Source organism: Mobula birostris, chromosome 28 (genome assembly GCF_030028105.1).
Source record: "Mobula birostris isolate sMobBir1 chromosome 28, sMobBir1.hap1, whole genome shotgun sequence".
In the NCBI taxonomy this organism is placed as follows: domain Eukaryota; kingdom Metazoa; phylum Chordata; class Chondrichthyes; order Myliobatiformes; family Myliobatidae; genus Mobula; species Mobula birostris.
Window position 1 is genome coordinate 6104118 of NC_092397.1, and position 21734 is coordinate 6125851.

The following is a 21734-nucleotide window of genomic DNA, read 5'->3' on the forward strand; positions in this document are numbered from 1 at the left end:
GTCTTGAGGCGTAGGCCATTCAGCCCATCAAGTCTGCTCCGCATTGAGTCGAGAGGTCACTGCTCCACGAGCCCCATGACTTTGGACGGCCTGGGGATTCCTGCCCCCTTTGCGCCGATGGCCACGTCTTCAGCTGCCGGGCCGGCCGAGTCCTGGAATTCCCTCCCCTTCCCCACTCCCGTCCTTCCAAAGGCATCCCTCCTTGACTTGTGCTCGTGCGTCCTGGCATCTCCTCCTGCAGTTCAGCTGCACCGAACAGCACAGGCCCTTCGGCCCACGATGTTGTGCCAACCTTTAAACCTGCTCGTCGGAGCAATCTAACCCTTCCCTCCTCCATGACCCTCCATTTTTCCATCATCTTGTTTCTATCTAAGAGTCTCTTAAATGTCCCTGATGTATCTGCCTCGACCACCACCCGTGGCAGGGCGTCCCACACACTCACCATGCTGTGTGTTTGGGGAAAAAGAACTCTCCTGACAACCCTGCCCCCCCCCCCCATACTTTCCTCTAATCACCTTAAAATAATTAGATTTTTTTTTAGATTATGAGAACACTCAGTCCTCTTTTATTGTCATTTAGAAATGCATACATGCATTAAGAAATGATACAATGTTTCTCCGGGGTGATATCACAGAAAACAGGACAGACCAAAGACTAACACTGACAGAACCACATAATTATAACATATAGTTACAGCAGTGCAAAGCAATACTGTAATTTGATGAAGAACAAACCATGGGCACGGTAAAAATAGTCTCAAGTCCCGCCCGACAGCAGACAGCAAAAGGGAGAAACTCCCTGCCATAAACCTCCAGGCACCGAAAACTGCCGATGCAATTGGAAGCAGCCGACCACAGCCGACACTGAGTCCGTCCATCCGAAAACTTCGAGCTTCCGACCAGCCCCTCCGATACAGCCTCCCGAGCGCCATCCTCTGCCGAGCGCCTTCGACCTCTCCCCGGCCGCTGAAACACGCCAAAGCCGAGGATTTCGAGGCCTTCAGCTCCGGAGATTCCGGTTACCGCACAGTAATTATCGTTTAAAAAAAAAATCATTCATGAGATGTGGGCATCGCCAGCCAAGCTAGCGTTTATTGCCCGTCCCTAGATGTCCCTCGAGAAGGTGGTGTTGAGCTGCCTTCTTGAACCATTGCAGTCCCTGAGGTGTAGCTACACTTTAAAATTCTGCCCCCTCCCCCCCTCATATTAGCCATTTCCGCACTGGGGAAAAAATCTTTGGCTGTCCACTCGATCTCTGCCTCTTATCACCTTCCTCTCTTCCCCCCCCATCTTCCTTCACTCCAAAGAGAAAAGCCCCAGCTCGCTCAACCTCTCCTGGTAGGGCGTGCTCTGTAATTGAGGCAGCATCCTGGTGAATCTCCTCTGCCTGCTCTCTGAAGCTTCCACATCCTTCCTGTAATGAGGGGACCGATTCTTAAATGAGTGCAAAAATAGAAATTTAAAAAGTAGGGAGGTAGTGTTCATGGGTTCAATGTCCATTTAAAAATCTGATGGCAGAGGGGAAGAAGCTGTTTCTGAATCATTGAGTGTGTGCCTTCAGGCTCCTGTACCTCCTCGCTGATGGTAGCAATGAGAACAGGGCACGTCCTGGGTGCTGGGGGACCTTAATGATGGATGCTGCCTTTCTCCTTGAAGATGGCCTGGATACTACTGCGGCCAGTGCCCATGATGGATCTGACTGAGTTTACAACAATAAGTGTGGCCTAACCAGAGTTTTATAGACCTGCAACATTACCTGGCGGCTCCTGAATTCAGTCCCTGGACTAGTGCCCGCGGGTCTGGTGTTCTCGATTATTTATTGCTAATCTATTTATCGTTATTGTTTCCCTTTTGTATCGGCACAATCTGTTCTCTCCTGTGTCCTATTCTGTCGTGGTTATTATTCTTGAGATTTATTGTGTGTGCTCATAAGAAAGTTAATCTTACGGTAGCCTATAGTGACGTATGTAACTTTAATAATAAAGTTTGCGCTTTGAACTTTTAATGAAGGCCAGCACACCATTCGCCTCCTTAACCACCAGCGCGGTAACTTTGAAGGATCTGCTAATCTGTTATATTTCTAATAAATCAGGGAGGGAAGTTAGTGAATTATCTGTGCGCTCTGTTTTTTGCAGTCTCCATCGACGGGCTGGATTGGAACGACGTTAAATTTTTCCAGCTGGCGGCCCAGTGGCCGACTCACGTGAAGCACTTCCCCATCGGACTGTTCTCCTACAGCAAGCCCGGCTGCTAGCTCACCGCGGAGGGGACGTTTGCACGGGTGCTCTCGGGGGCCGGGAGGGGCCCGGCGTCCGCTCGGCGAACTCGACCGCCAGGGAGGACGCCTCGGGAACGGGAACCGGAGCCGATGTTAAAGTTGCCTCACGCCTCTTCCCCTAAACCCTTCCCCTCGGTTTCTGAAAGGAACGTCGCAGGAGGCCAGCTGTGTAATGGTAGCGTGTCTGTGTGTCGGTGATCTCCACGTTACGTGTGTGTGTGTGTGTGTGTGTGGTTGTCCCGTCAGTGGTGCTGGTCTACACGTCCGTGTCTGTGATCTGTGATCTGTGGTTGGCCCGTCCCTGCCTGTAGTCGCCCGATCTGTTTGGCCCACCTAAGCTCTGGACGCCTTGCAGATGTAGCCGGGAAGGTACAAGCAGGGACCCCCTCCCCATTCCGTTCTCTCTCTTGTCGTTGGGATGCTACGAGGGCCGCCCTAGCTCCGGACGCCACAGATCAAGGGTCTGAGGATTAAAGTTTAGCTTAACCGGAGCGCCCGGTGGGAATTTGCGTGCAAAAACGCTCCACGCGCCGCGGCGGGATTTGAACCCGGCTCGCTTGCGCGTCACTGTGTCGCCCTTACAGGGGCCTTGCCCTTCCCCCTCCCCCCTCCACACTGCCTCTGCCGCCGCCAGACCCAGTTTCTTCAAAACTCAAGAGGACCTGGGATGCTTCAATCCTCCTTGCTGTCACTGGGAAGGCGTGACGGGACAGTGTAGAGCGGGGTTGCCCACCATTTTATACCTGGACCGTTCAGCAAGGGATCGGTGGCGCCCCCCCCCCACCGGTGCCGAGGGAGCTCCGTGCGCGTCGGGGGGGGAGGGTGCTGGGGGGGTGGGCTTCGCTTCTGGGTGGACGCACGCCGTCGCTGCCCTTCGGAGTGCGTGACAGGGTGAGCTGCGTCCTGCGTGTTAAGATGTTTAAAAGAAGAGCTCCGCGTGTGCGAGGCGGGTTGCGTGCTGGGAGATCGAGGGCAGCCGTCCGGAGGACGGAGAGCGAATACCGAGGAGAGGGGAGAGCACATTCTGAGCCATCATCAGTCCCGGGCCGCGGTCGGTCCTCTCAAAGCCCTCCTCGCCCGCTCCCCGCCGTACGTCCGCAAAAAGTCTTGTGTTGCAAGCTAGTGTTTTGCCCCGTGTTGTAAATAGTGAGTCTTGTGTCCTGGTTGTTTTTGAAACTTCGTGCCCCGTGAGCGGCGGAACCCACGCGGCAGACGGAGACGGGGGAAGCGCGGGGCGTTGATGGTGGGCCGCAGGATCATTGGAGAGGCTGCCCAAAAGCATCAGCTGGGCCGAAGTGCGGGTGGTACTCAGCAGGCCAGACAGCACCGACGGACGTTTCGGACCCAGATCCTTCCCATCAGGACTGGAAAAGGAATTGGGGGTTGGACCGGGAGAAGCCCAGGTTTGGGGTATCTGCAGAATCTCTGGTGTTAGTTTTAGGCAACTAGTGCGCAGTGAAAGAAGACTAGGTAGCAGTAATCGGGTCGAGCGTGATGTTCTCCGAAAGGGGGTTGTCCGTTGGTGGGATTTCAGGTAGAGGCCGGTATTCTGAGGGGTTTCCATTCCTCACAGTAACCCTCCCTTCACCACTTGACGGTCGCTACGTGAGTTAACCCGGGATGTCGGGGTCCCTTAACGGAGAACGCCTCAGCGTGAACTTTGTTCAATAGGGCGGGGGGAGGCTGATGCGGCACAGTCGCCACGCGGTCCTTGACAGGGCGGGTCGGGGTCCAGTGGCGTGGGGTGCAAGACGACCGGGGAGCCGCCCTCCGCCAGCCCCACCGTTGCGGTCTGGGTCGGGTCTGCAACCTCCCCCTTGACCTTCCCGCGGGCCGCTCCCGCCTCGACGAGCCACTTGCGGCCGTGCGGGTCCGGGTGTCAGCGGGGAGCGAGCGGCGGCGCGCTTTGCTCTACCTCGGGGGGGTGGGGGAGGGAGTTTCAGCGGGGGCCGCGTCTCCCGCCGCCGCCCGTCCCGTGTGTCCGTGAAGAGCTGGTTCGGCCGCGGTGGAGGCGGGTTGGGGGGCCACTACAGGGCGTGAACATCCACAGACTCGATTCCTCAAGTTTATACTCAGCTGCAAAACCGCCAAACGAAAACAACGTTCCTCCGGGCCGGGGGGGTCGGGGGGCCACAACACCGTGCGCATAGCTCGCACACGGAGTGTATCACAACAAATGAATTAACAAATGCTGAAGTATATTGCAGGAGGTTGACATTTAGTATAATGCTGCCGGTGCTTCATAGGCGATGAGACCAGGGTGGTGGCAGGGAAAGAAGTCTTGTTCTAATGGATGATGTTTAACTCTTTGGAGGGGTGGGGGGGGGGGGTCACTGTTCCGTCTTCCTTCCCACGTTGCAACCAGGATTACACGGGGAATTACAGGGCCTTCCCGAGGATCGGGGAACTCCCGCGTCAAGTCAAGATGGTGAATGGCTTCTAAGCTCATTCTGTTCCAGACGGGCCGCTCAGCCCGTCGTGTCTGCGCTTGATGTCCCAAAGAGCCCTCCGATCATCCCCACCGCCCTGATGCTTCCTCGAGTATTTATTGACTTCCAAGTTTGTAAACGTGCTTCCCTTCTCCCAGCGGTTCCGCGGGAGGGTATAAATCGTCTCCGGCGTAACTTTCTCTGTGCTGTGTCCTTGGCTCCTTCGAGTAGTTAACAGCAGGCCTGTTACGTGTACGGAGAGGGGAGCGTGTTCCTCTGCGTGGGGCTCTCCGTCCTCTGTCATTTGCTTCAGTATATAAAGTATTACAGAACTTTTTTTTCTAATCCAAATAAAACCCCTGCCGATATGAAACTGCTGTGTTACTGACTGTTGCGTTCCGGGGGGTCGTGGCCGAAGAGGGGCCACATCGGGGGGGGGAATGAGATTTCTGACGCGGGGGGGTGAGGTGTCGGACTTCCTGCTCGAGATTTTCCAGTTTTCTCCACAGGACGTAAAGCAGTTCCCTCGGCCCAGGATGTGGTGCTAACCTACACTCAGCGGCCACTTTATTAGGTACCCCCGGACACTTGCTCGTCAATGCAAATATCTAACCAGCCAATCACGTGGCAGCAACTCAATGCATCAAAGCATGCCGACACGATCAAGAGGTTCAGTTGTTGTTCAGACCAGATATCAGAATAGGGGAAGAAATGTGATCGAAGTGTTTTTGACCTGTGGAATGATTGTTGGTGCCAGATGGGGTGGTTTGAGTATCTCAGAAACTGCTAATCTGGGATTTTCACCGACAGTAGTTTACAGAGGAAGGTTCCTTAGGGTGGTTATAGCTGGGGGGTGGGGGGGGGAGTTGGGGATAAGTTCCCACTACCTATTAAATGCTTCCAAGGACATGCGCCTCTGACAACCAATCCAGCTCCTGGCCTTCACACGTGGCTTAGCTACTAAGCCCGGTGGGACTGTTTCTACTGACAGGGCGAAGGCGGGTTGCTGGCGCCTTGGACAGGCGGGCCTCCTCGGCCCGTGGTTGGCAGGTGAGGGAAAACTCTGATCTCAAACCTCCGCTGCCTTCAGGTCATGGGGAAGGCTTCGGGAGTGGACCCCCAGGGGGAAACCCGCAGAGCTGGAGTCTCTAGAGGCAGTCCCTACGTTGGGTTCAACGCCGACTGGCAATTCCTGCGACGCTGCTGGTGACAAACTGTATCGGTCACTGCCGTTCCTTTGGGTCCATCAGAGGGTCCATGGCGAGGGGGAGCCTGGCTACACATTCACAAGTGTGTCACGGACCCATTCCTTTCCACGTCTCGGGTCACTGATGACCTCGTGTGCGTTAAAGTTCAACAGTGCGCGACAGGGACTGAAGAAAGGTGCAGCTGAGTCGTATCGTTTCATATCGCCAAATCATATTGTTTCCTAGCGGCCCGGTGGTTGGGGACCACTCTTAGCACGAGGAGAGACCAATCAGGATGCTCGCTCTCCCTCCCCAAAAAAAATCTATTTCCGGGATGGTGTATATAATTTCCGGGCGTCAGGGAGTCACTGTCGATATGCGGGAGACTCCTGGAACTTCCGGGAGAGGCGGGATGGTCTCAGCCTTGATAGAATGGATGTGGAGAGGGGTGTTCCTCAAGGTGAGAAAGGGTAAGACCAGAGGGTACAGCCTCAGAATAGGTGGACGTACTTTTAGAATGGAGATGAGGAGGAATTTCTTTCGTACGGGAGAGTGGTGAATCTGTGGAATTCTTTGCCATTGGGCAGCTGTAGAGGCCAAGCCTTTGTGTATATTTAAAGCAGAGGCTGATAGATTGTTGATTGGTCAGGGCATCAAGGGATACGGGAGAAGCCGGGAGACTGGGGTTTAAAAAGGAAATTGGATCAGCTGTGATGAAATGGCGGAGCAGACTTGATGGGCCAAATAGGCCTAATTTCTGCTTCATTATTTTATGGCTACATGGGCAGCAGCTTGATCATACTTGCCCTGACTTGCGTTATCACAGGTAAGACAGCTGAGACACAACATCCCAACCAACAGAGGGCTTCAACGTGCGGTATGCAGAATGGTACAGCCCATGAAGTTGTGCAGACCTGTATTAACCTTGATCAATCTAACCCTTCCCTCACACGTAGCCCTCCATTTTTGCTAGATCCATTTTGCCTATCTAAAAGTCTCTTAAAGTGTCTTCAACCAGGAACCTATCATTCTCTTGTCTAAAAAAGGTGCCCCCTGGTGTTGGCCACTGCTGGAAAAAGGTCCTATACCGTCCACTCTTTTGATGCTTCTTATCGTCTGAGACACCACCTTTATCAAGTCGTCAGTCATCCTGTTCGCGTCCAAAGAGAAAAGCCCTCGCTTCTGCCTTTCCTCGTAAGACGCGCTCTCTAATCCAGGCAGCATCCTGGTAAATCTCCTCAGCGCCTTCTCCGAAGCCTCCACATCCTTCCGATAATGAGGGGACCAGAACTGAACCCAATACTCCAAGTGCGGGTCTAACCAGGGTTTTATAGAGGCCGCAACATTACCCTCGCGGCTGCTGAACTCAATCCCACCCCCCCTCCCCCGGACTAATGAAGGCCAACACACCATACACCTCCTTAACCACGCCATCAGCTTGTGCAGAAACTTTGAGGGATCTCTGGATGTGAACCCTAACGTGATCCGGACATTGTACTCTGCCTCAGGTTTGAACTTCCAAAGTGAACCACTTCCAATTTCTCCAAGCACTTGGAAGTCATGGTGTTTTGGCGTCTATTCCTTCTGGGGATATTTCCCTCGTTTCATAAGACATAGCTCTGCCCTGCTATTTGATCACGGCCGATCTATTAACCCTCGTCAGTCCATTCTCCCGCCTTCTCCCCGTAACCTTTTCTGCCCTGACTAATCAAGAAGCTGTCGACCTCTGCTTTAAAGGTATCCAATGACTTGGCCTCCGCAGCCGTGTCTGGCAATGAATTCCACAAATTCACCACCCTCTGGCTAAAGAAATTCCTTCTCTTCTCTATTCCGAAGGGGTGTCTCTGTGTTCTGAAGTTGTGCCCTCTGGTCCTAGACTCCCCCTCTCCACGTTCACTGTCTCGGCTTTTCAATGTTCAATAGGCTTTCAATGAGATATTTCTCCCCCCCCCCCCCGCACCTCATTGTAATGTACCCCCAGTGAGTACAGGCCCAGCGACATCAAACACTGCTCATACGTTAACACTTTCATTCTCGGGAACCTTCTCCAATGTCAGCACATCCTTTCTTAGGTAAGGGCCCCAGACTTCCCACAGTACTCCATTTGCGGTCTGACCAGTGCCTTAAATCCTCAACATTACATCCTTGTTCGTATGTTCTAGCCTTCTCGAAATGGATGCTAATATCGCATTTGCCTTCCTTACTAGATAGGTAGATACTTTATTGATCCCAAAGGAAATTACAGTGTCACCGTAGCATTACAAGTGAACAGATATAAATATTGGAAGAGAAGTAGAAAGAATAAAAAAAATAAGTTACCTCAAACAGTCTAATGGGGGGGGGGGGTCATCATTTCCCCGGCTACAAGTTGGCTCATTATACAGCTCAGTTGCCAAGGGTAAGAATGAGCTCATACAGCGCTCTTTGGGAGCAGTGCAGTTGTCTTGGTCTATTACCAAAAGTGCTCCTCTGTTCAGCCAGGGTGGCATGCAGAGGGTGAGAGACATTGTCTGGAATTGCCAGGATTTTCCGCAGAGTCCTTTGTTCTACCACAGCTTCCAGTGAGTCCAGTTTGACTCCTAAAACAGAGCCATGGCGTTCTAATTAGTTTTATTGAGCCTGTTGGCATCACCCGTGTTGATGTCGTTGCCCCCAGCACACCACCCTGCGTAGAAGATTATACTGGCAGACAACAGACTGGTGGAACATGTGAAGGAGAGGCCTGCATACTCCAAAGGACCCCAGTCCCCTCAGGAAGTAGAGGTGACTTTGCCCTTCTTGTACACAGCCTCTGTGTTGGTGCTCCACTCAAGTCTGTCGTCCAGGTGCATCCCCTTATAGGTCCTCACCACATCCACGTCCTCACCATCAATAGTGACAGGGAGCAGTGCAGGCTCAATCTTCCTAAAGTCCATCACCATCTGCTCTGTCTTACTGATGCTGAGCTGCAGGCTCAACCTGCAAGTTAACCTTTAGGGAATATTGGAATCCCCCATGACCATCCTAATATTATTCTGTTTGGCACGGGCTTTCTATCCCCCGTTGTAATTTGTACCCCACATCCTGGCCACTGCTCGGAGGTCTGTATGTAACTCCCATCGGGGTCTTTTTACCCTCTCCACTTGTCCCTACGTATTTTCATTTGCCCTTGCTAATGAATCGCGATTCGATTGGGCCACCAGAAAATGCAGGAATCTCGCGACCGCTCCTTTATAAAATCACGCTCTCAGACCTGTGAGTGGCCCCCCTCTCCGGGCCGCTGGACAAACACCAAAAGCCAGCGAACCCGCCTTTTCAAAACTTCACTCAAGGACCTGCGAGGAGCCTCCTCGCTGGTTCCTGATTTTGACTGGGGTTCTGGAAAAAAAAGTGGTGGCTGAAGAGATTGTGGAGGCATTAGAAACTATCTTTCCGGGGAATCACTAGATTTTGGAATGGTTCCAGAGTACTGCCAAACTGCAAATGTCACTCCGCTCTTCAAGAAGGGAGAGAGGCAGAAGAAAGGAAATTATAGACCAGTTAGCCTTGTAATGAGGTCTTGGTACTTGGAGTCACATGATTAAATAGGCCGAAGTCAGCATGGTTTCCTAAAGGAAAATCTTGCCTGACAAACCTGTTAGAATTAAGAAATAACAAGCAGGATACACAAAAGAGAATCGGTGGATGCTGTGTACCTGGATTTTCAGAAGGCCCTTGACAAGGTGCCACAGGTGAGGCTGCTTATCCAGGTAAGAGCCCAAGATATTAGCATGGATAGAGCATTGGCTAGTTGGCAGGAGACAGACAGTGGGATTAAAGGGAGCCTTTTCTGGTTGGTTGCCCGTGACTAGTGGTGTTCCTCAGTGTTGGGACTGCTTTTTTACATCATATGTCAATAATTTGGCTGATGGAATTGACGGCTTTGTGGCCAGATTTGCAGACAATACGAAGATAGGTGGAGGGGCAGGTAGTTTTGAGGAAGTAAAGAGGCTACAGAAGGACTTGGACAGATTAGAAGAATTGGCAAAGAAGTGGCAGATGGAATACAGTGTCGGGAAGTGTATAGTCATGAAATTTAGTAGAAGGAAAAGTGTAGACAGGCAGAATATTCAAAAATCCAAGATTCAAAGGGACTTGGGCGTCCTCGTGCAGGATTCCCAGAAAGTTAACTTACCGGTTGAGTCAGTGGTGAGGAAGGCAAATGCAATGTTAGCATTCATCACAAGACTAGAATACAAAAGCAGGGATGTGACGCTGAGGCTGTATCAGGCACTGGTGAGGCCTCAGTTGGAATATTGTGAGCAGTTCTGGGCTCCTTGTCTAAGAAAGGATGTCCTGACATTGAGGAGAGGAGGTTCATGAGAAAGATTCCAGGAGTGAAAGGCTTATTGTATGAGGAGAGTTTGATGGCTCTGTGCCTGTACTCGCTGGAAGTTAGAAGAATGGGGGGTGGGGGGGATTTCATTGAAATCTATTGATTGTCGAAAGGCCTAGACAGAGTGGATGTGGAGAGGATGTTTCCTATAGTGGAGGAGTCTAGGACCAGATGGAGGCAGCCTCAGAATAGAGGCACGACCATTTAGAATGGAGATGAGGAGGAATTTATTTAGCTAGAGTGTGGTGAATCTGTGGAATTCACTCAGTCAATCACCCACCTAACTCCCTCACCCACCCAACTCCATCACCCACCCAACTCGGTCACCCACCCAATTCCGTCACCCACCCAAATCCAACACCCACTCAACTCCATCACCCCCAACTCCATCACCCACCCAATACCCACCCAACTCCGTCACCCACCCAACTCCATCACCCACTCAATACCCACCCAACTCCGTCACCCACCCATCTCCGTCACCCACCCAACTCCATCACCCACTCAATACCCACCCAACTCCGTCACCCACCCATCTCCGTCACCCACCCAACTCCATCACCCACTCAATACCCACCCATCTCCGTCACACACCCATCTCCGTCACTCACCCATCTCCGTCACTCACCCATCTCCATCACGCACCCAACTCCGTCACCCACCCAACACCCACTCAACTCCATCACCCCCAACTCCGTCACCCACCCATCTCCGTCACCCACCCATCTCCATCACTCATCCAACTCCATCACCCACTCAATACCCACCCATCTCCCTCACCCACCCATCTCCGTCACGCACCCAACTCCGTCACCCACCCATCTCCCTCACCCACCCAACTCCGTCACGCACCCAACTCCGTCACTCACTCCATCACTCTCATACACGTTAACCAGTCATGTGAGTTGTGCCATCCCTCCTGGGATGGAAAAGGGGCCAGTAACATCATGAAGGATCCCACCCACCCTGCTCACGGACTGTGTGTCCCACTCCCATCAGGGAGGCGGCTACGTCGCATCCACTCTGGGACCACCAGACTCAAAAGCAATTACTTTCCCCAAGCAGTGAGGCTGATCAACACCTCCACCCACTAACTCCACCAATACTTTATTATTTCCTACCAGTCACCTTACGTGCAGCCCGGTGTCACTTTAGGGACATACATACAATTAACTATCTTGTGTATTTATATTTATTGTGTTTTTTAAAAAAAAATTGTTCTTTATCTTTTGTGCTGCAGCAGATCCAGAGTAAGAGTAATTTCTTTCTTCTTTACACTTGTGTCTAGGAAAATGACATTAACCAATCTTCAATCGTAAATCTTACTGGAAAACCACCACATACTCAAAAATGCTGGCGGAGCTCAGCAGGTCAGGCAGCGTCTATGGAGAGGAATAAACAGCTGACATTTTGGGCTGAGACACTTCGTCGGGACCTCACGTAGATGCTGCCTGCCCTGCTGAGCTCCTCCAGCGTTGTGTGTGTGTGTGTGTGTGTGTGTGTGTGTGTGTGTGTGTGTGTGTGTGTGTGTGTGTGTGTGTGTGTGTGTGTGTCGCTCTGGATTTCCAGCGTCTGCAGAACCCCTCGTGTTATTGGGAAACCACAGATGTAATGCCACATCCTTCCGACAGAGGGAGCCAGAGTACAGCAAAGCACAGGCCGGATCACCCAACCATTGCCATTGGGAAAATGCCTGAATCCATTACTAATGAAATTATTTCAAAGCCATTTAGAAAATCTAAAACATCAGAAAAAAAAGTCGTCATGATGTTATGAAAGGGATTTAATCTTTGATAACTTAGCTTGTCAAACATTACCGGGGAACAGGTGATACTACGGAGGCCGGTGCCCGTGATGGAGCTGACTGAGTTTACAACTCTCTGCAGCATATTTCGGTCCTGTGGACTAGGTTAGACCCTCAGAGATATTGACACCCAGGAACTTGAAACTGCTCACTCTCTCCACTTCTGATCCCTGTGTGAGGACTGGTGTCTGTGAGTGTGTGTTTCCTTGTCTCACCCTTTCTGAAGTGTGCCTCTTGCACCTAATAAAGTGGCCACTGAGAGTGTGTTCGTGGTCTTCTGCTGCTGTGGCCCGTCCTCTTCACGGTTAGACATGTTGTACATTCAGAGATGCTCTTCTGCACACCACCGTTGTAACGTGTGGCTATTTCAGTTACTGTCACCTTCCTGTCAGCTTGAACCAGTCTGGCCATTCTCCTCTGACCTCTCCCATTAACAAGTCACTTTCGTCCACAAAACTGCCGCTCACTGGATGTCCTTTTTTGGTTTTCACACCATCCTCTGTATGAGGGGGTGTAGCCGCAAGGCAGCGGAGGTTTGAGATCAGAGCTTTCCTTCTCCGAGATGAGCTGCCAACCACGGCTGACAAGCCCCATCTTTCCGAAGCGTCTCAGGAGATCAGCAGTTTCTGAGATACTCAAACCACCCCATCTGGCACCACCAGTCATTCAACGGTCAAAATCACTTAGTTCACATTTCTTCTCCCCACTCCCCGTTCTGGTGTTTGGTCTGAACAACAACTGAACCTCTTGACCACGTCTGCATGCTTTTTGATGCATTGAGTTGCTGCCACGTGATTGGCTGATCGGATATTTGCATTAACGAGATTTCTAGAAGCCCTAAAGGGCTCGGGATGGAGAGAGTGTGGTCTCAGACAGAGGGCTGGATAACTAACAGGAGGCAGAGAGCAGGAGAGATCGGAGAAAGAATTGAATATGGCCCAGTCCATCACCACTGAGCCCATTTACAAGGAGTGCTGTTGCAGGAAAGCAGCATCCATTAGTGAGGACTCCCACCACTCAGGACATGCTTTCCTCTCGCTGTTCTTGTCACTCCTGTGGGGCCTCAGGACCCACATTCCCGGGTTCAGGGACAGTTACTACCCCTCAACCATCAGGCTCTTGAACCAAAGGGGACAACTTCACCGAACTGTTCCCACAACCTATGGACTCACTTTCAAGGACTCTTCATCTCATGTTCTCAATATTTATTGCCTTTTTTAAAAATAAACTTTATGTACTTGCAGGTTTTGTGGTCTTTTGCACGCTGGTTGTTTCTCCGTCCGGTAGGGTAGGGTCTTGACGAAGTTAGTCCTGACGAAGGGTCTCGGCCTGAAACGTCGACTGTACCTCTTCCTAGAGATGCTGCCTGGCCTGCTGCGTTCACCAGCAACTTTTATGTGTGTTGGGTCTTTCATTGGTTGTATTGTGTTTCTTGTATTTTCCTGCAATAAAATGGACCTCGGGGTTGTACGTGGTGACATGTATGTACTCTGATAATAAACTTACTTTGAACTTTGAATGGAAAGTCACACAGTCTCGAGGGGCTGAATGGTCTCTTGATTCTCCTTCAAAAGTTATATCTTTACCCGGCCTCTGCCAACTGAAGAGTTGGTGACCAGCGGGATATGCCTGGTATAGAGACACCAATGCCCCTGAACGTAACATTCTGGGGATTTTTTGTTGTTGTTGCTAGTTTGGGTGACTTTGAATCGGGGCACCCTGCACATAATAAACACTGAGCTGAACTGAAACACACCTTTTGATTTTGTGTTTTTTATTCTATGTTTCTCTGTTTTTCTTTTGTTGATGTAGGCGTGGGGTTTTTTTTTTAAGCGCTGGGGTGGGGGTTTGTTTTATTTTGAGTGGGTTCCATAGTGTTTATTTGTTTTGTGACTGTGGGGAAGTCGTTGGATAGTGCATAGATTTTTTTTTGCCTGTTATACCGCTGGTGTTCAGGGCAGAAATGGAGGTTCTTCATCTCTAATCCTCATTTAATACCGCTGCCCTCCAATCCTCCATTTAACGCTGTCACCCTCTAATCCCCCATTTAATGCTGCCACCCTCTAATCCTCCATTTAACGCTGTCACCCTCTAATCCCCCATTTAATGCTGCCACCCTCTAATCCCCCATTTAATACCGCTGCCCTCCAATCCTCCATTTAATGCTGCCACCCTCTAATCCTCCATTTAACGCTGTCACCCTCTAATCCCCCATTTAATGCTGCCACCCTCTAATCCCCCATTTAATGCTGCCACCCTCTAATCCCCCATTTAATGCTGCCACCCTCTAATCCTCCATTTAACGCTGTCACCCTCTAATCCCCCATTTAATGCTGCCACCCTCTAATCCTACATTTAATGCTGCCACCCTCTAATCCCCCATTTAACGCTGTCACCCTCTAATCCCCCATTTAATGCTGCCACCCTCTAATCCCCCATTTAACGCTGTCACCCTCTAATCCCCCATTTAATGCCGTCACCCTCTAATCCTACAATTAACGCTGCCACCCTCCAATCCCCCATTTAATGCTGCCATCCTCTAATCCCCCATTTAATGCCACTGCCCTCCAATCCCCCATTTAGTGCTGCCACCCTCTAATCCCCCATTTAATGCTGCCATCCTCTAATCCCCCATTTAATGCCACTGCCCTCCAATCCCCCATTTAATGCTGCCACCCTCTAATCCCCCATTTAATGCTGTCACCCTCTAATCCCCCATTTAATGCTGCCACCCTCTAATCCCCCATTTAATACCGTCACCCTCTAATCCTACATTTAATGCCGCCGCCGCACTCTGGACACGGATCCAGACAACGAAGGACCGTAATGCCGGAGTGTCACGGTGGTACCTGGCGCTCCAACCCTTCAAGTTCTCCATCCACGGGAGAGCAGGGAAAGGAGGTGTTACCCGTCTCGGCTGCCGAGCATCGTCGCCGCGGGGGAGGGTGGGGTGGGTAATGAGATGGAGAGCGCTCGGTGATCACACCCGGGACACGTGTGCATTTGAACACTGGCACACTCACGCACACAAACATTGCCTCGTCACTCGGCTTTCGCTACGCTGAGTGTGCGCACTTAACCGTCTTTCCCCGGTATATCAAGAAACTCCAGTCCATAACCCATCACTTCGGGATGTCAGACCGGCGCTGTCCCACTAACGAGGGGGAGAGAGACAGAAAGAGCTCGCTCCTGTAACGAACGGGAGCAGGAGACCAGCGGCTCGCCGTTTCGATGTTACAATCGGCCGCGTCGCCTCTCCGAGGACCGCCAGCCCCTCACTCACTTTGAAAAGGGAAAAAGAGGGCGAGGGTTTCCTCCCGTGCAGGATCCTTCTTCCGACGGCAGCGCACACCGCCCGCTGCCTCTAAGATTCAGTCTCCTGCAACAGTTCAACAGGGAAATGATCAGACATTTATTTATGTGTAATGAGGGTTTGTTGCGATACAGCACAGAACAGGCCTTCCGGCCCTTCGAGCCGTACTGCCCGGCGATGCCCCGATTTAACCCGAGCCTAATCACGGGACAGTTTACAATGACCAATTAACCTACCAACCGGTACGCCTTTGGACTGTGGGAGGAAACCGGGTCACCCGGAGGAAACCCACGCGGTGACGGGGAGAACGTGCAAACTCCTTACAGACAGCGAGGATGAGGGGCGGAGTTATGATGGCGCTCGACAGTGACTCCTTCGAGCTCATCAGGTGGGAACAGCTTAATTTCTGCCTTTGATGTCCCCTTTCCCTCTTCAAGGTGGATGGGGTTCTGTCGGAGACCCTGGCCTACTCAAACTTCGGTTCTTTGGGGCGTTGGGACCCGCTCCCGGGGGCTCACGACCGGATGTTATCCCGAGGACATGGCCGAGAAGAAGAGTGCCCCTTCGGGGGTCCGAGGCTTGGGTGGTGGGGGAGAGCTTATTGCCGATTCTTGAGTCGCAGAACAAGGACAAACAGCAACGCGGCAGACGTTAACACCGTAATCAGCGAGTTGTTTGTCTTAGGTCGTCTCCCCTCTCGCTGTGAAAGGAAGTGGGGGGCAACCCTCTGAGCCTTTATTAGGAAGAGAGGAGGAGAGCCTGTGGTATGTCGAATTATCGGGGGAAAGATTAGTTTTTGTTCTGCAGATCATGGTCTTTCTTGGGCGCTTTGCTATTGCTTGCTTGGTGTGTGAAGGGCGCAAATGCTTTTTTTTGCTGAAGTACGTGGGGGGGGGAGATTCGTTGCTTAGCTGCTGCTTGTGTATGGGAGGGGCGAGTGGGGGGGCTACAGGGTTCTAATATTTTAACTGTCACTCATTCTTTGGGGGGCACTCTTCCATTTTGTAGATGTCTGTGAAGAAAAGGAATATCAGGATGTATATTGTATACATTTCTCTGCACAATAAATTGAACCATTGACAGAATGCTCCTCTCGCAGGATGTGGGAAGTCAGGGAGCCCTCCGGTGTCCCTGACGACGACACCTGCAAGAAGTGCATCCAGCTGCAGCTCCTAACAAACAGCGTTAGGGAACTGGAGCAGGAGCTGGCTGACCTGCGGATCATTCGGGAGAATGAGGAGATTATAGATAGTAGCTACAGGGAGGTAGTTATGCCAAAGGAGCAGAGGACAGGAAATTGGGTCACTGTCAGGCGAGGGAAGAGGAAAGGGCAGGCAGAGCAGGGTTCCCCTGTGGCCATTCCCCTCAACAACAAGTATACCGCATTGGATACTGTTGGGGGGGGATGACTTACCTGGGACAAGCTGCAGTAGCCGGATCTCTGGCACTGAGTCTGGCTCTGCAGTGCAGAAGGGAGGGGGGAAAAAGAGGAGAGCGATAGTGATAGGGGACTCGATAGTTAGAGGTACAGATAGGAGGTTCTGTGGTCGTGACAGAGAATCCAGGATGGTTTGTTGTCTCCCGGGTGCCAGGGTCAAGGATGTCTCTGATCGAATGCATGACATTCTGAAGTGGGAGAGTGATCAGCCAGATGTCGTGGTGCACATCGGTACCAATGACATAGCAAGGAAGAGTGAGGAGGTCCTGGGGAGTGAGTATAGAGAGCTTGGTAGGAAGTTGAAAAGCAGGACCTCGAGGGTGGTAATCTCAGGATTGCTACCTGTGCTAGGTGCCAGTGAGGGTAGGAATAGGATGCTCTGGAGGATGAACAAGTGGCTGAGGAACTGGTGTAGGGGGCAGGGTTTCAGATTTCAGGATCATTGGGACCTCTTCTGGGGCAGGTGGGACTTGTACAAGAGAGACGGGTTACACTTGAACTACAGGGGGACCAATATCCTTTCAGGGAGATTTGTTAGTGCTATTGGGGAGGCTTTAAACTAGATTTGCAGGGGGATGGGAACCAGAGTGCCAGAGCTGACAGTGTGGCTGGGGTGAAAATAAATGATGTTAAAAGTTCAAGCAAATCCGCTGATAGAAAGGTTGTGAGTGGTGGTAAAAATCTTCTGAGGTGTATATATTTCAATGCTAGGAGTATTGCGGGGAAGGCGGATGAGTTGAGGGCATGGATTGACACGTGGAATTATGACGTTATAGCAATTAGTGAAACTTGGCTACAGGAGGGGCAGGACTGGCAGCTTAATATTCCAGGGTTCTGATATTTCAGATGTGATCGAGGCAGAGGAATGAAAGGTGGGGGAGTAGCATTGCTTGTTAGGGAAAATATTACAGCAGTGCTCAGGCAGGACAGATTAGAGGGCTTGTCTACTGAGTCCTTATGGGTGGAGCTGAGAAACAGGAAAGGTATGGCCATATTAGTGGGATTGTATTACAGATCAATGAGACTTGGAATAGCAAATCTGCAGAGAGATAGCAGGCAACTGCAGGAAACATAAAGTTGAGGTGGTAGGGGATTTTGATTTTCCATACATTGATTGGGACTCCCATACTGTTAGGGGTCTAGATGGTTTAGAGTTTGTAAAATATGTTCAGGAAAGTTTTCTAAATCAATATATAGAGGTACCAACTAGAGGGGATGCAATATTGGATCTCCTGTTAGGAAACGAGTTAGGACAAGTGACGGAAGTCTGTGTAGGGGAGCACTTTGGTTCCAGTGATCACAACACCATTAGTTTCAACTTGATCATGGACAAGGATAGATCTCGTCCTAGGGTTGAGGTTCTGAACTGGAAGAAGGCCAAATTTGAAGAAATGAGAAAGGATCTAAAAAGCGTGGATTGGGACAGGTTGTTCTCTGGCAAAGATGTGATTGGTAGGTGGGAAGCCTTCAAAGGAGAAACTTTGAGAGTGCAGAGTTTGTATGTTCCTGTCAGGATTAAAGGCAAGGTGAATAGGAATAAGGAACCTTAGTTCTCAAGGGATATTGCAACTCCGATAAAGAAGAAGAGGGAGTTGTATGAAATGTATAGGAAACAGGGAGTAAATCAGGTGCTTGAGGAGTATAAGAAGTGCAAGAAAATACTTAAGAAAGTAATCAGGAGGGCTAAAAGAAGACATGAGGTTGCCTTAGCAGTCAAAGTGAAGGATAATCCAAAGAGCTTTTACAGGTATATTAAGAGCAAAAGGATTGTAAGGGATAAAATTGGTCCTCTTGAAGATCAGAGTGGTCGGCTATGTGCGGAACCAAAGGAAATGGGGGAGATCTTAAATAGGTTTTTTGCGTCTGTATTCACTAAGGAAACTGGCATGAAGTCTATGGAATTGAGGGAATCAAGTAGTGAGATCATGGAAACTGTACAGATTGAAAAGGAGGAGGTGCTTGCTGTCTTGAGGAAAATTAAAGTGGATAAATCGCTGGGACCTGACAGAGTGTTCCCTCGGACCTTGAAGGAGACTAGTGTTGAAATTGCGGGGGCCCTGGCAGAAGTATTTAAAATGTTGTTGTCTACGGGTGAGGTGCCGGAGGATTGGAGAGTGGCTCATGTTGTTCCGTCGTTTAAAAAAGGATCAAAAAATAATCCGGGAAATTATAGGCTGGTGAGTTTAACGTCGGTAGTAGGTAAGTTATTGGAGGGAGTACTAAGAGACAGAATCTACAAGCATTTGGATAGACAGGGACTTATTAGGGAGAGTTAACATGGCTTTGTGCGTGGTAGGTCATGTTTGACCAATCTACTGGAGTTTTCGAGGAGGTTACCAGGAAAGTGGTTGAAGGGAAGGCAGTGGATATTGTCTACATGGATTTCAGTAAGGCCTTTGACAAGGTCCCGCATGGGAGGTTAGTTAGAAAAATTCAGTCACTAGGTATACATGGAGAGGTGGTAAATTGGATTAGACATTGGCTCAATGGAAGAAGCCAGAGAGTGGTGGTAGAGAATTGCTTCTCTGAGTGGAGGTCTGTGACTAGTGGTGTGCCACAGGGATCAGTGCTGGGTCCATTGTTATTTGTCATCTATATCAATGATCTGGATGATAATGTGGTAAATTGGATCAGCAAATTTGCTGATGATACAAAGATTGGAGGTGTAGTAGACAGTGAGGAAGGTTTTCAGAGCCTGCAGAGGGACTTGGACCAGCTGGAAAAATGGGCTGAAAAATGGCAGATGGAGTTTAATACAGACAAGTGTGAGGTATTGCACTTTGGAAGGACAAACCAAGGTAGAACATACAGGGTTAATGGTAAGGCACTGAGGAGTGCAGTAGAACAGAGGGATCTGGGAATACAGACACAAAATTCCCTAAAAGTGTCGTCACAAGTAGATAGGGTCGTAAAGAGAGCTTTTGGTACATTGGCCTTTATTAATCAATTATAAGAGCTGGAATGTTATGATGAGCTTGTATGAGGCATTGGTGAGGCCGAATCTGGAGTATTGTGTTCAGTTTTGGTCACCAAATTACAGGAAGGATATTAATAAGGTTGAAAGAGTGCAGAGAAGGTTTACAAGGATGTTGCCGGGACTTGAGAAACTCAGTTACAGAGAAAGGTTGAATAGGTTAGGACTTTATTCCCTGGAGCGTAGAAGAATGAGGGGAAATTTGATAGAGGTATATAAAATTATGATGGGTATAGATAGAGTGAATACAAGCAGGCTTTTTCCACTGAGGCAAGGGGAGGAAAAAAAACCAGAGGACATGGGTTAAGGGTGAGGGGGGGAAAAGTTTAAAGGGAACATTAGGGGGGTCTTCTTCACACAGAGGGTGGTGGGAGTATGGAATGAGCTGCCAGATGAGGTGGTAAATGCGGGTTCTTTTTTAACATTTAAGAATAAATTGGACAGATACATGGATGGGAGGTGTATGGAGGGATATGGTCCGTGTGCAGGTCAGTGGGACTAGGCAGAAAATGGTTCGGCACAGCCAAGAAGGGCCAAAAGGCCTGTTTCTGTGCCGTAGTTTCTATGGTTCTATGGAATCGAACCAGGGCCGCTGGTGCTGTAAAATGTTGCTCTACGCTACCGTGCCACACCGATAGGGGCCAAACGAGGGCAAAAAGGACGAGCTTGGGTGGAATGGGCTGAAGGACCTGTTTCCATGGCGACAGCTACTCCCCCTATCCTGGAGCTCTTCCATTTATTAGTGGGCTCTCCCCTAATTACACAAATACTGGGGCCCTCCCCTAATTGCCCATTGACTCTCTGCCTATCACCAGTACACGCACTCCGTCACTAGGGGGATTCTCCCCTAAATCACAATTAACTGGCAGGACCGTCTCTTCGCACAGGGAATCTTGTTCGTGACAATATACACGGGGCGGATGTCCCCGAGGGTATACACAGGGGCAGCTGCTTCACATGGACAGTCCCCGTGTATAACGCGGGGAAAGGTGGCCCATGTGTTTCTTGTAGGGGACAGCAGTGTAGAGGGAGCTTCACTCTGTGTCTGACCCCGGGAGTGTGTGATGGGACAGTGTAGAGGGAGCTTCACTCTGTGTCTGACCCCGGGAGTGTGTGATGGGATGGTGTGGAGGGAGCTTCACCCTGTATCTGACCCCGGGAGTGTGTGATGGGACAGTGTGGAGGGAGCTTCACTCTGTGTCTGACGTCTGGAGTGTGTGATGGGATGGTCTGGAGGGAGCTTCACTCTGTGTCTGACCCCGGGAGTGTGTGACGGGACGGTGCAGAGGGAGCTTCACCCTGTATCTGACCCCCGGAGTGTGTGATGGGACGGTGTGGAGGGAGCTTCACTCTGTGTCTGACATCTGGAGTGTGTGATGGGACGGTGTGGAGGGAGCTTCACTCTGTGTCTGGCCCCGGGAGTGTGTGATGGGACGGTGTGGAGGGAACTTCACTCTGTGTCTGGCCCTGGGATTGTGTGATGGGACGGTGTGGAGGGAGTTTAACTCTGTGTCTGACGCTGGGAGTGAGTGATTGGACGGTGTAGAGGGAGCTTCACTCTGTGACTGACCCTGGGAGTGTGTGATGGGACGGTGTGGAGGGAGATTCACTCTGTGTCTGACCCCGGGAGAGTGTGATGGGATGGTGCAGAGGGAGCTTCACCCTGTATCTGACCCCGGGAGTGTGTGATGGTACGGTGTGGATGGAGCTTCACTCTGTGTCTGACCCCGGGAGTGTGTGATGGGACGGTGTGGAAGGAGCTTCACTCTGTGTCTGACCCCGGGACTGTGTGATGGGATGGTGTGTAGGGAGTTTCACTCTGTGCCTGACCCCGGGTGTGTGTGATGGGACAGTGTGGAGGGAGATTCACTCTGTGTCTGACCCCGGGAGTGTGTGATGGGACGGTGTGGAGGGAGATTCACTCTGTGTCTGACCCTAGGAGTGTGTGATGGGACGGT

General features: G+C 50.8%; 1 protein-coding gene across 2 annotated transcripts in view; it reads left to right on the forward strand.

The window, feature by feature from the left end:
* Nucleotides 1-4195, forward strand: part of pacs1a (phosphofurin acidic cluster sorting protein 1a) — a 68789-nt gene extending 64594 nt beyond the window's left edge. For both annotated transcript variants that reach the window (XM_072246076.1, XM_072246075.1), the window contains exon 24: nucleotides 2135-4195. In XM_072246076.1, the coding sequence (XP_072102177.1) occupies nucleotides 2135-2253 (119 nt within the window). In that variant the 3' untranslated portion in view covers nucleotides 2254-4195. The remainder of the gene's footprint in view (nucleotides 1-2134) is intronic.
* The last annotated feature ends 17539 nt before the right edge of the window (nucleotides 4196-21734 follow it).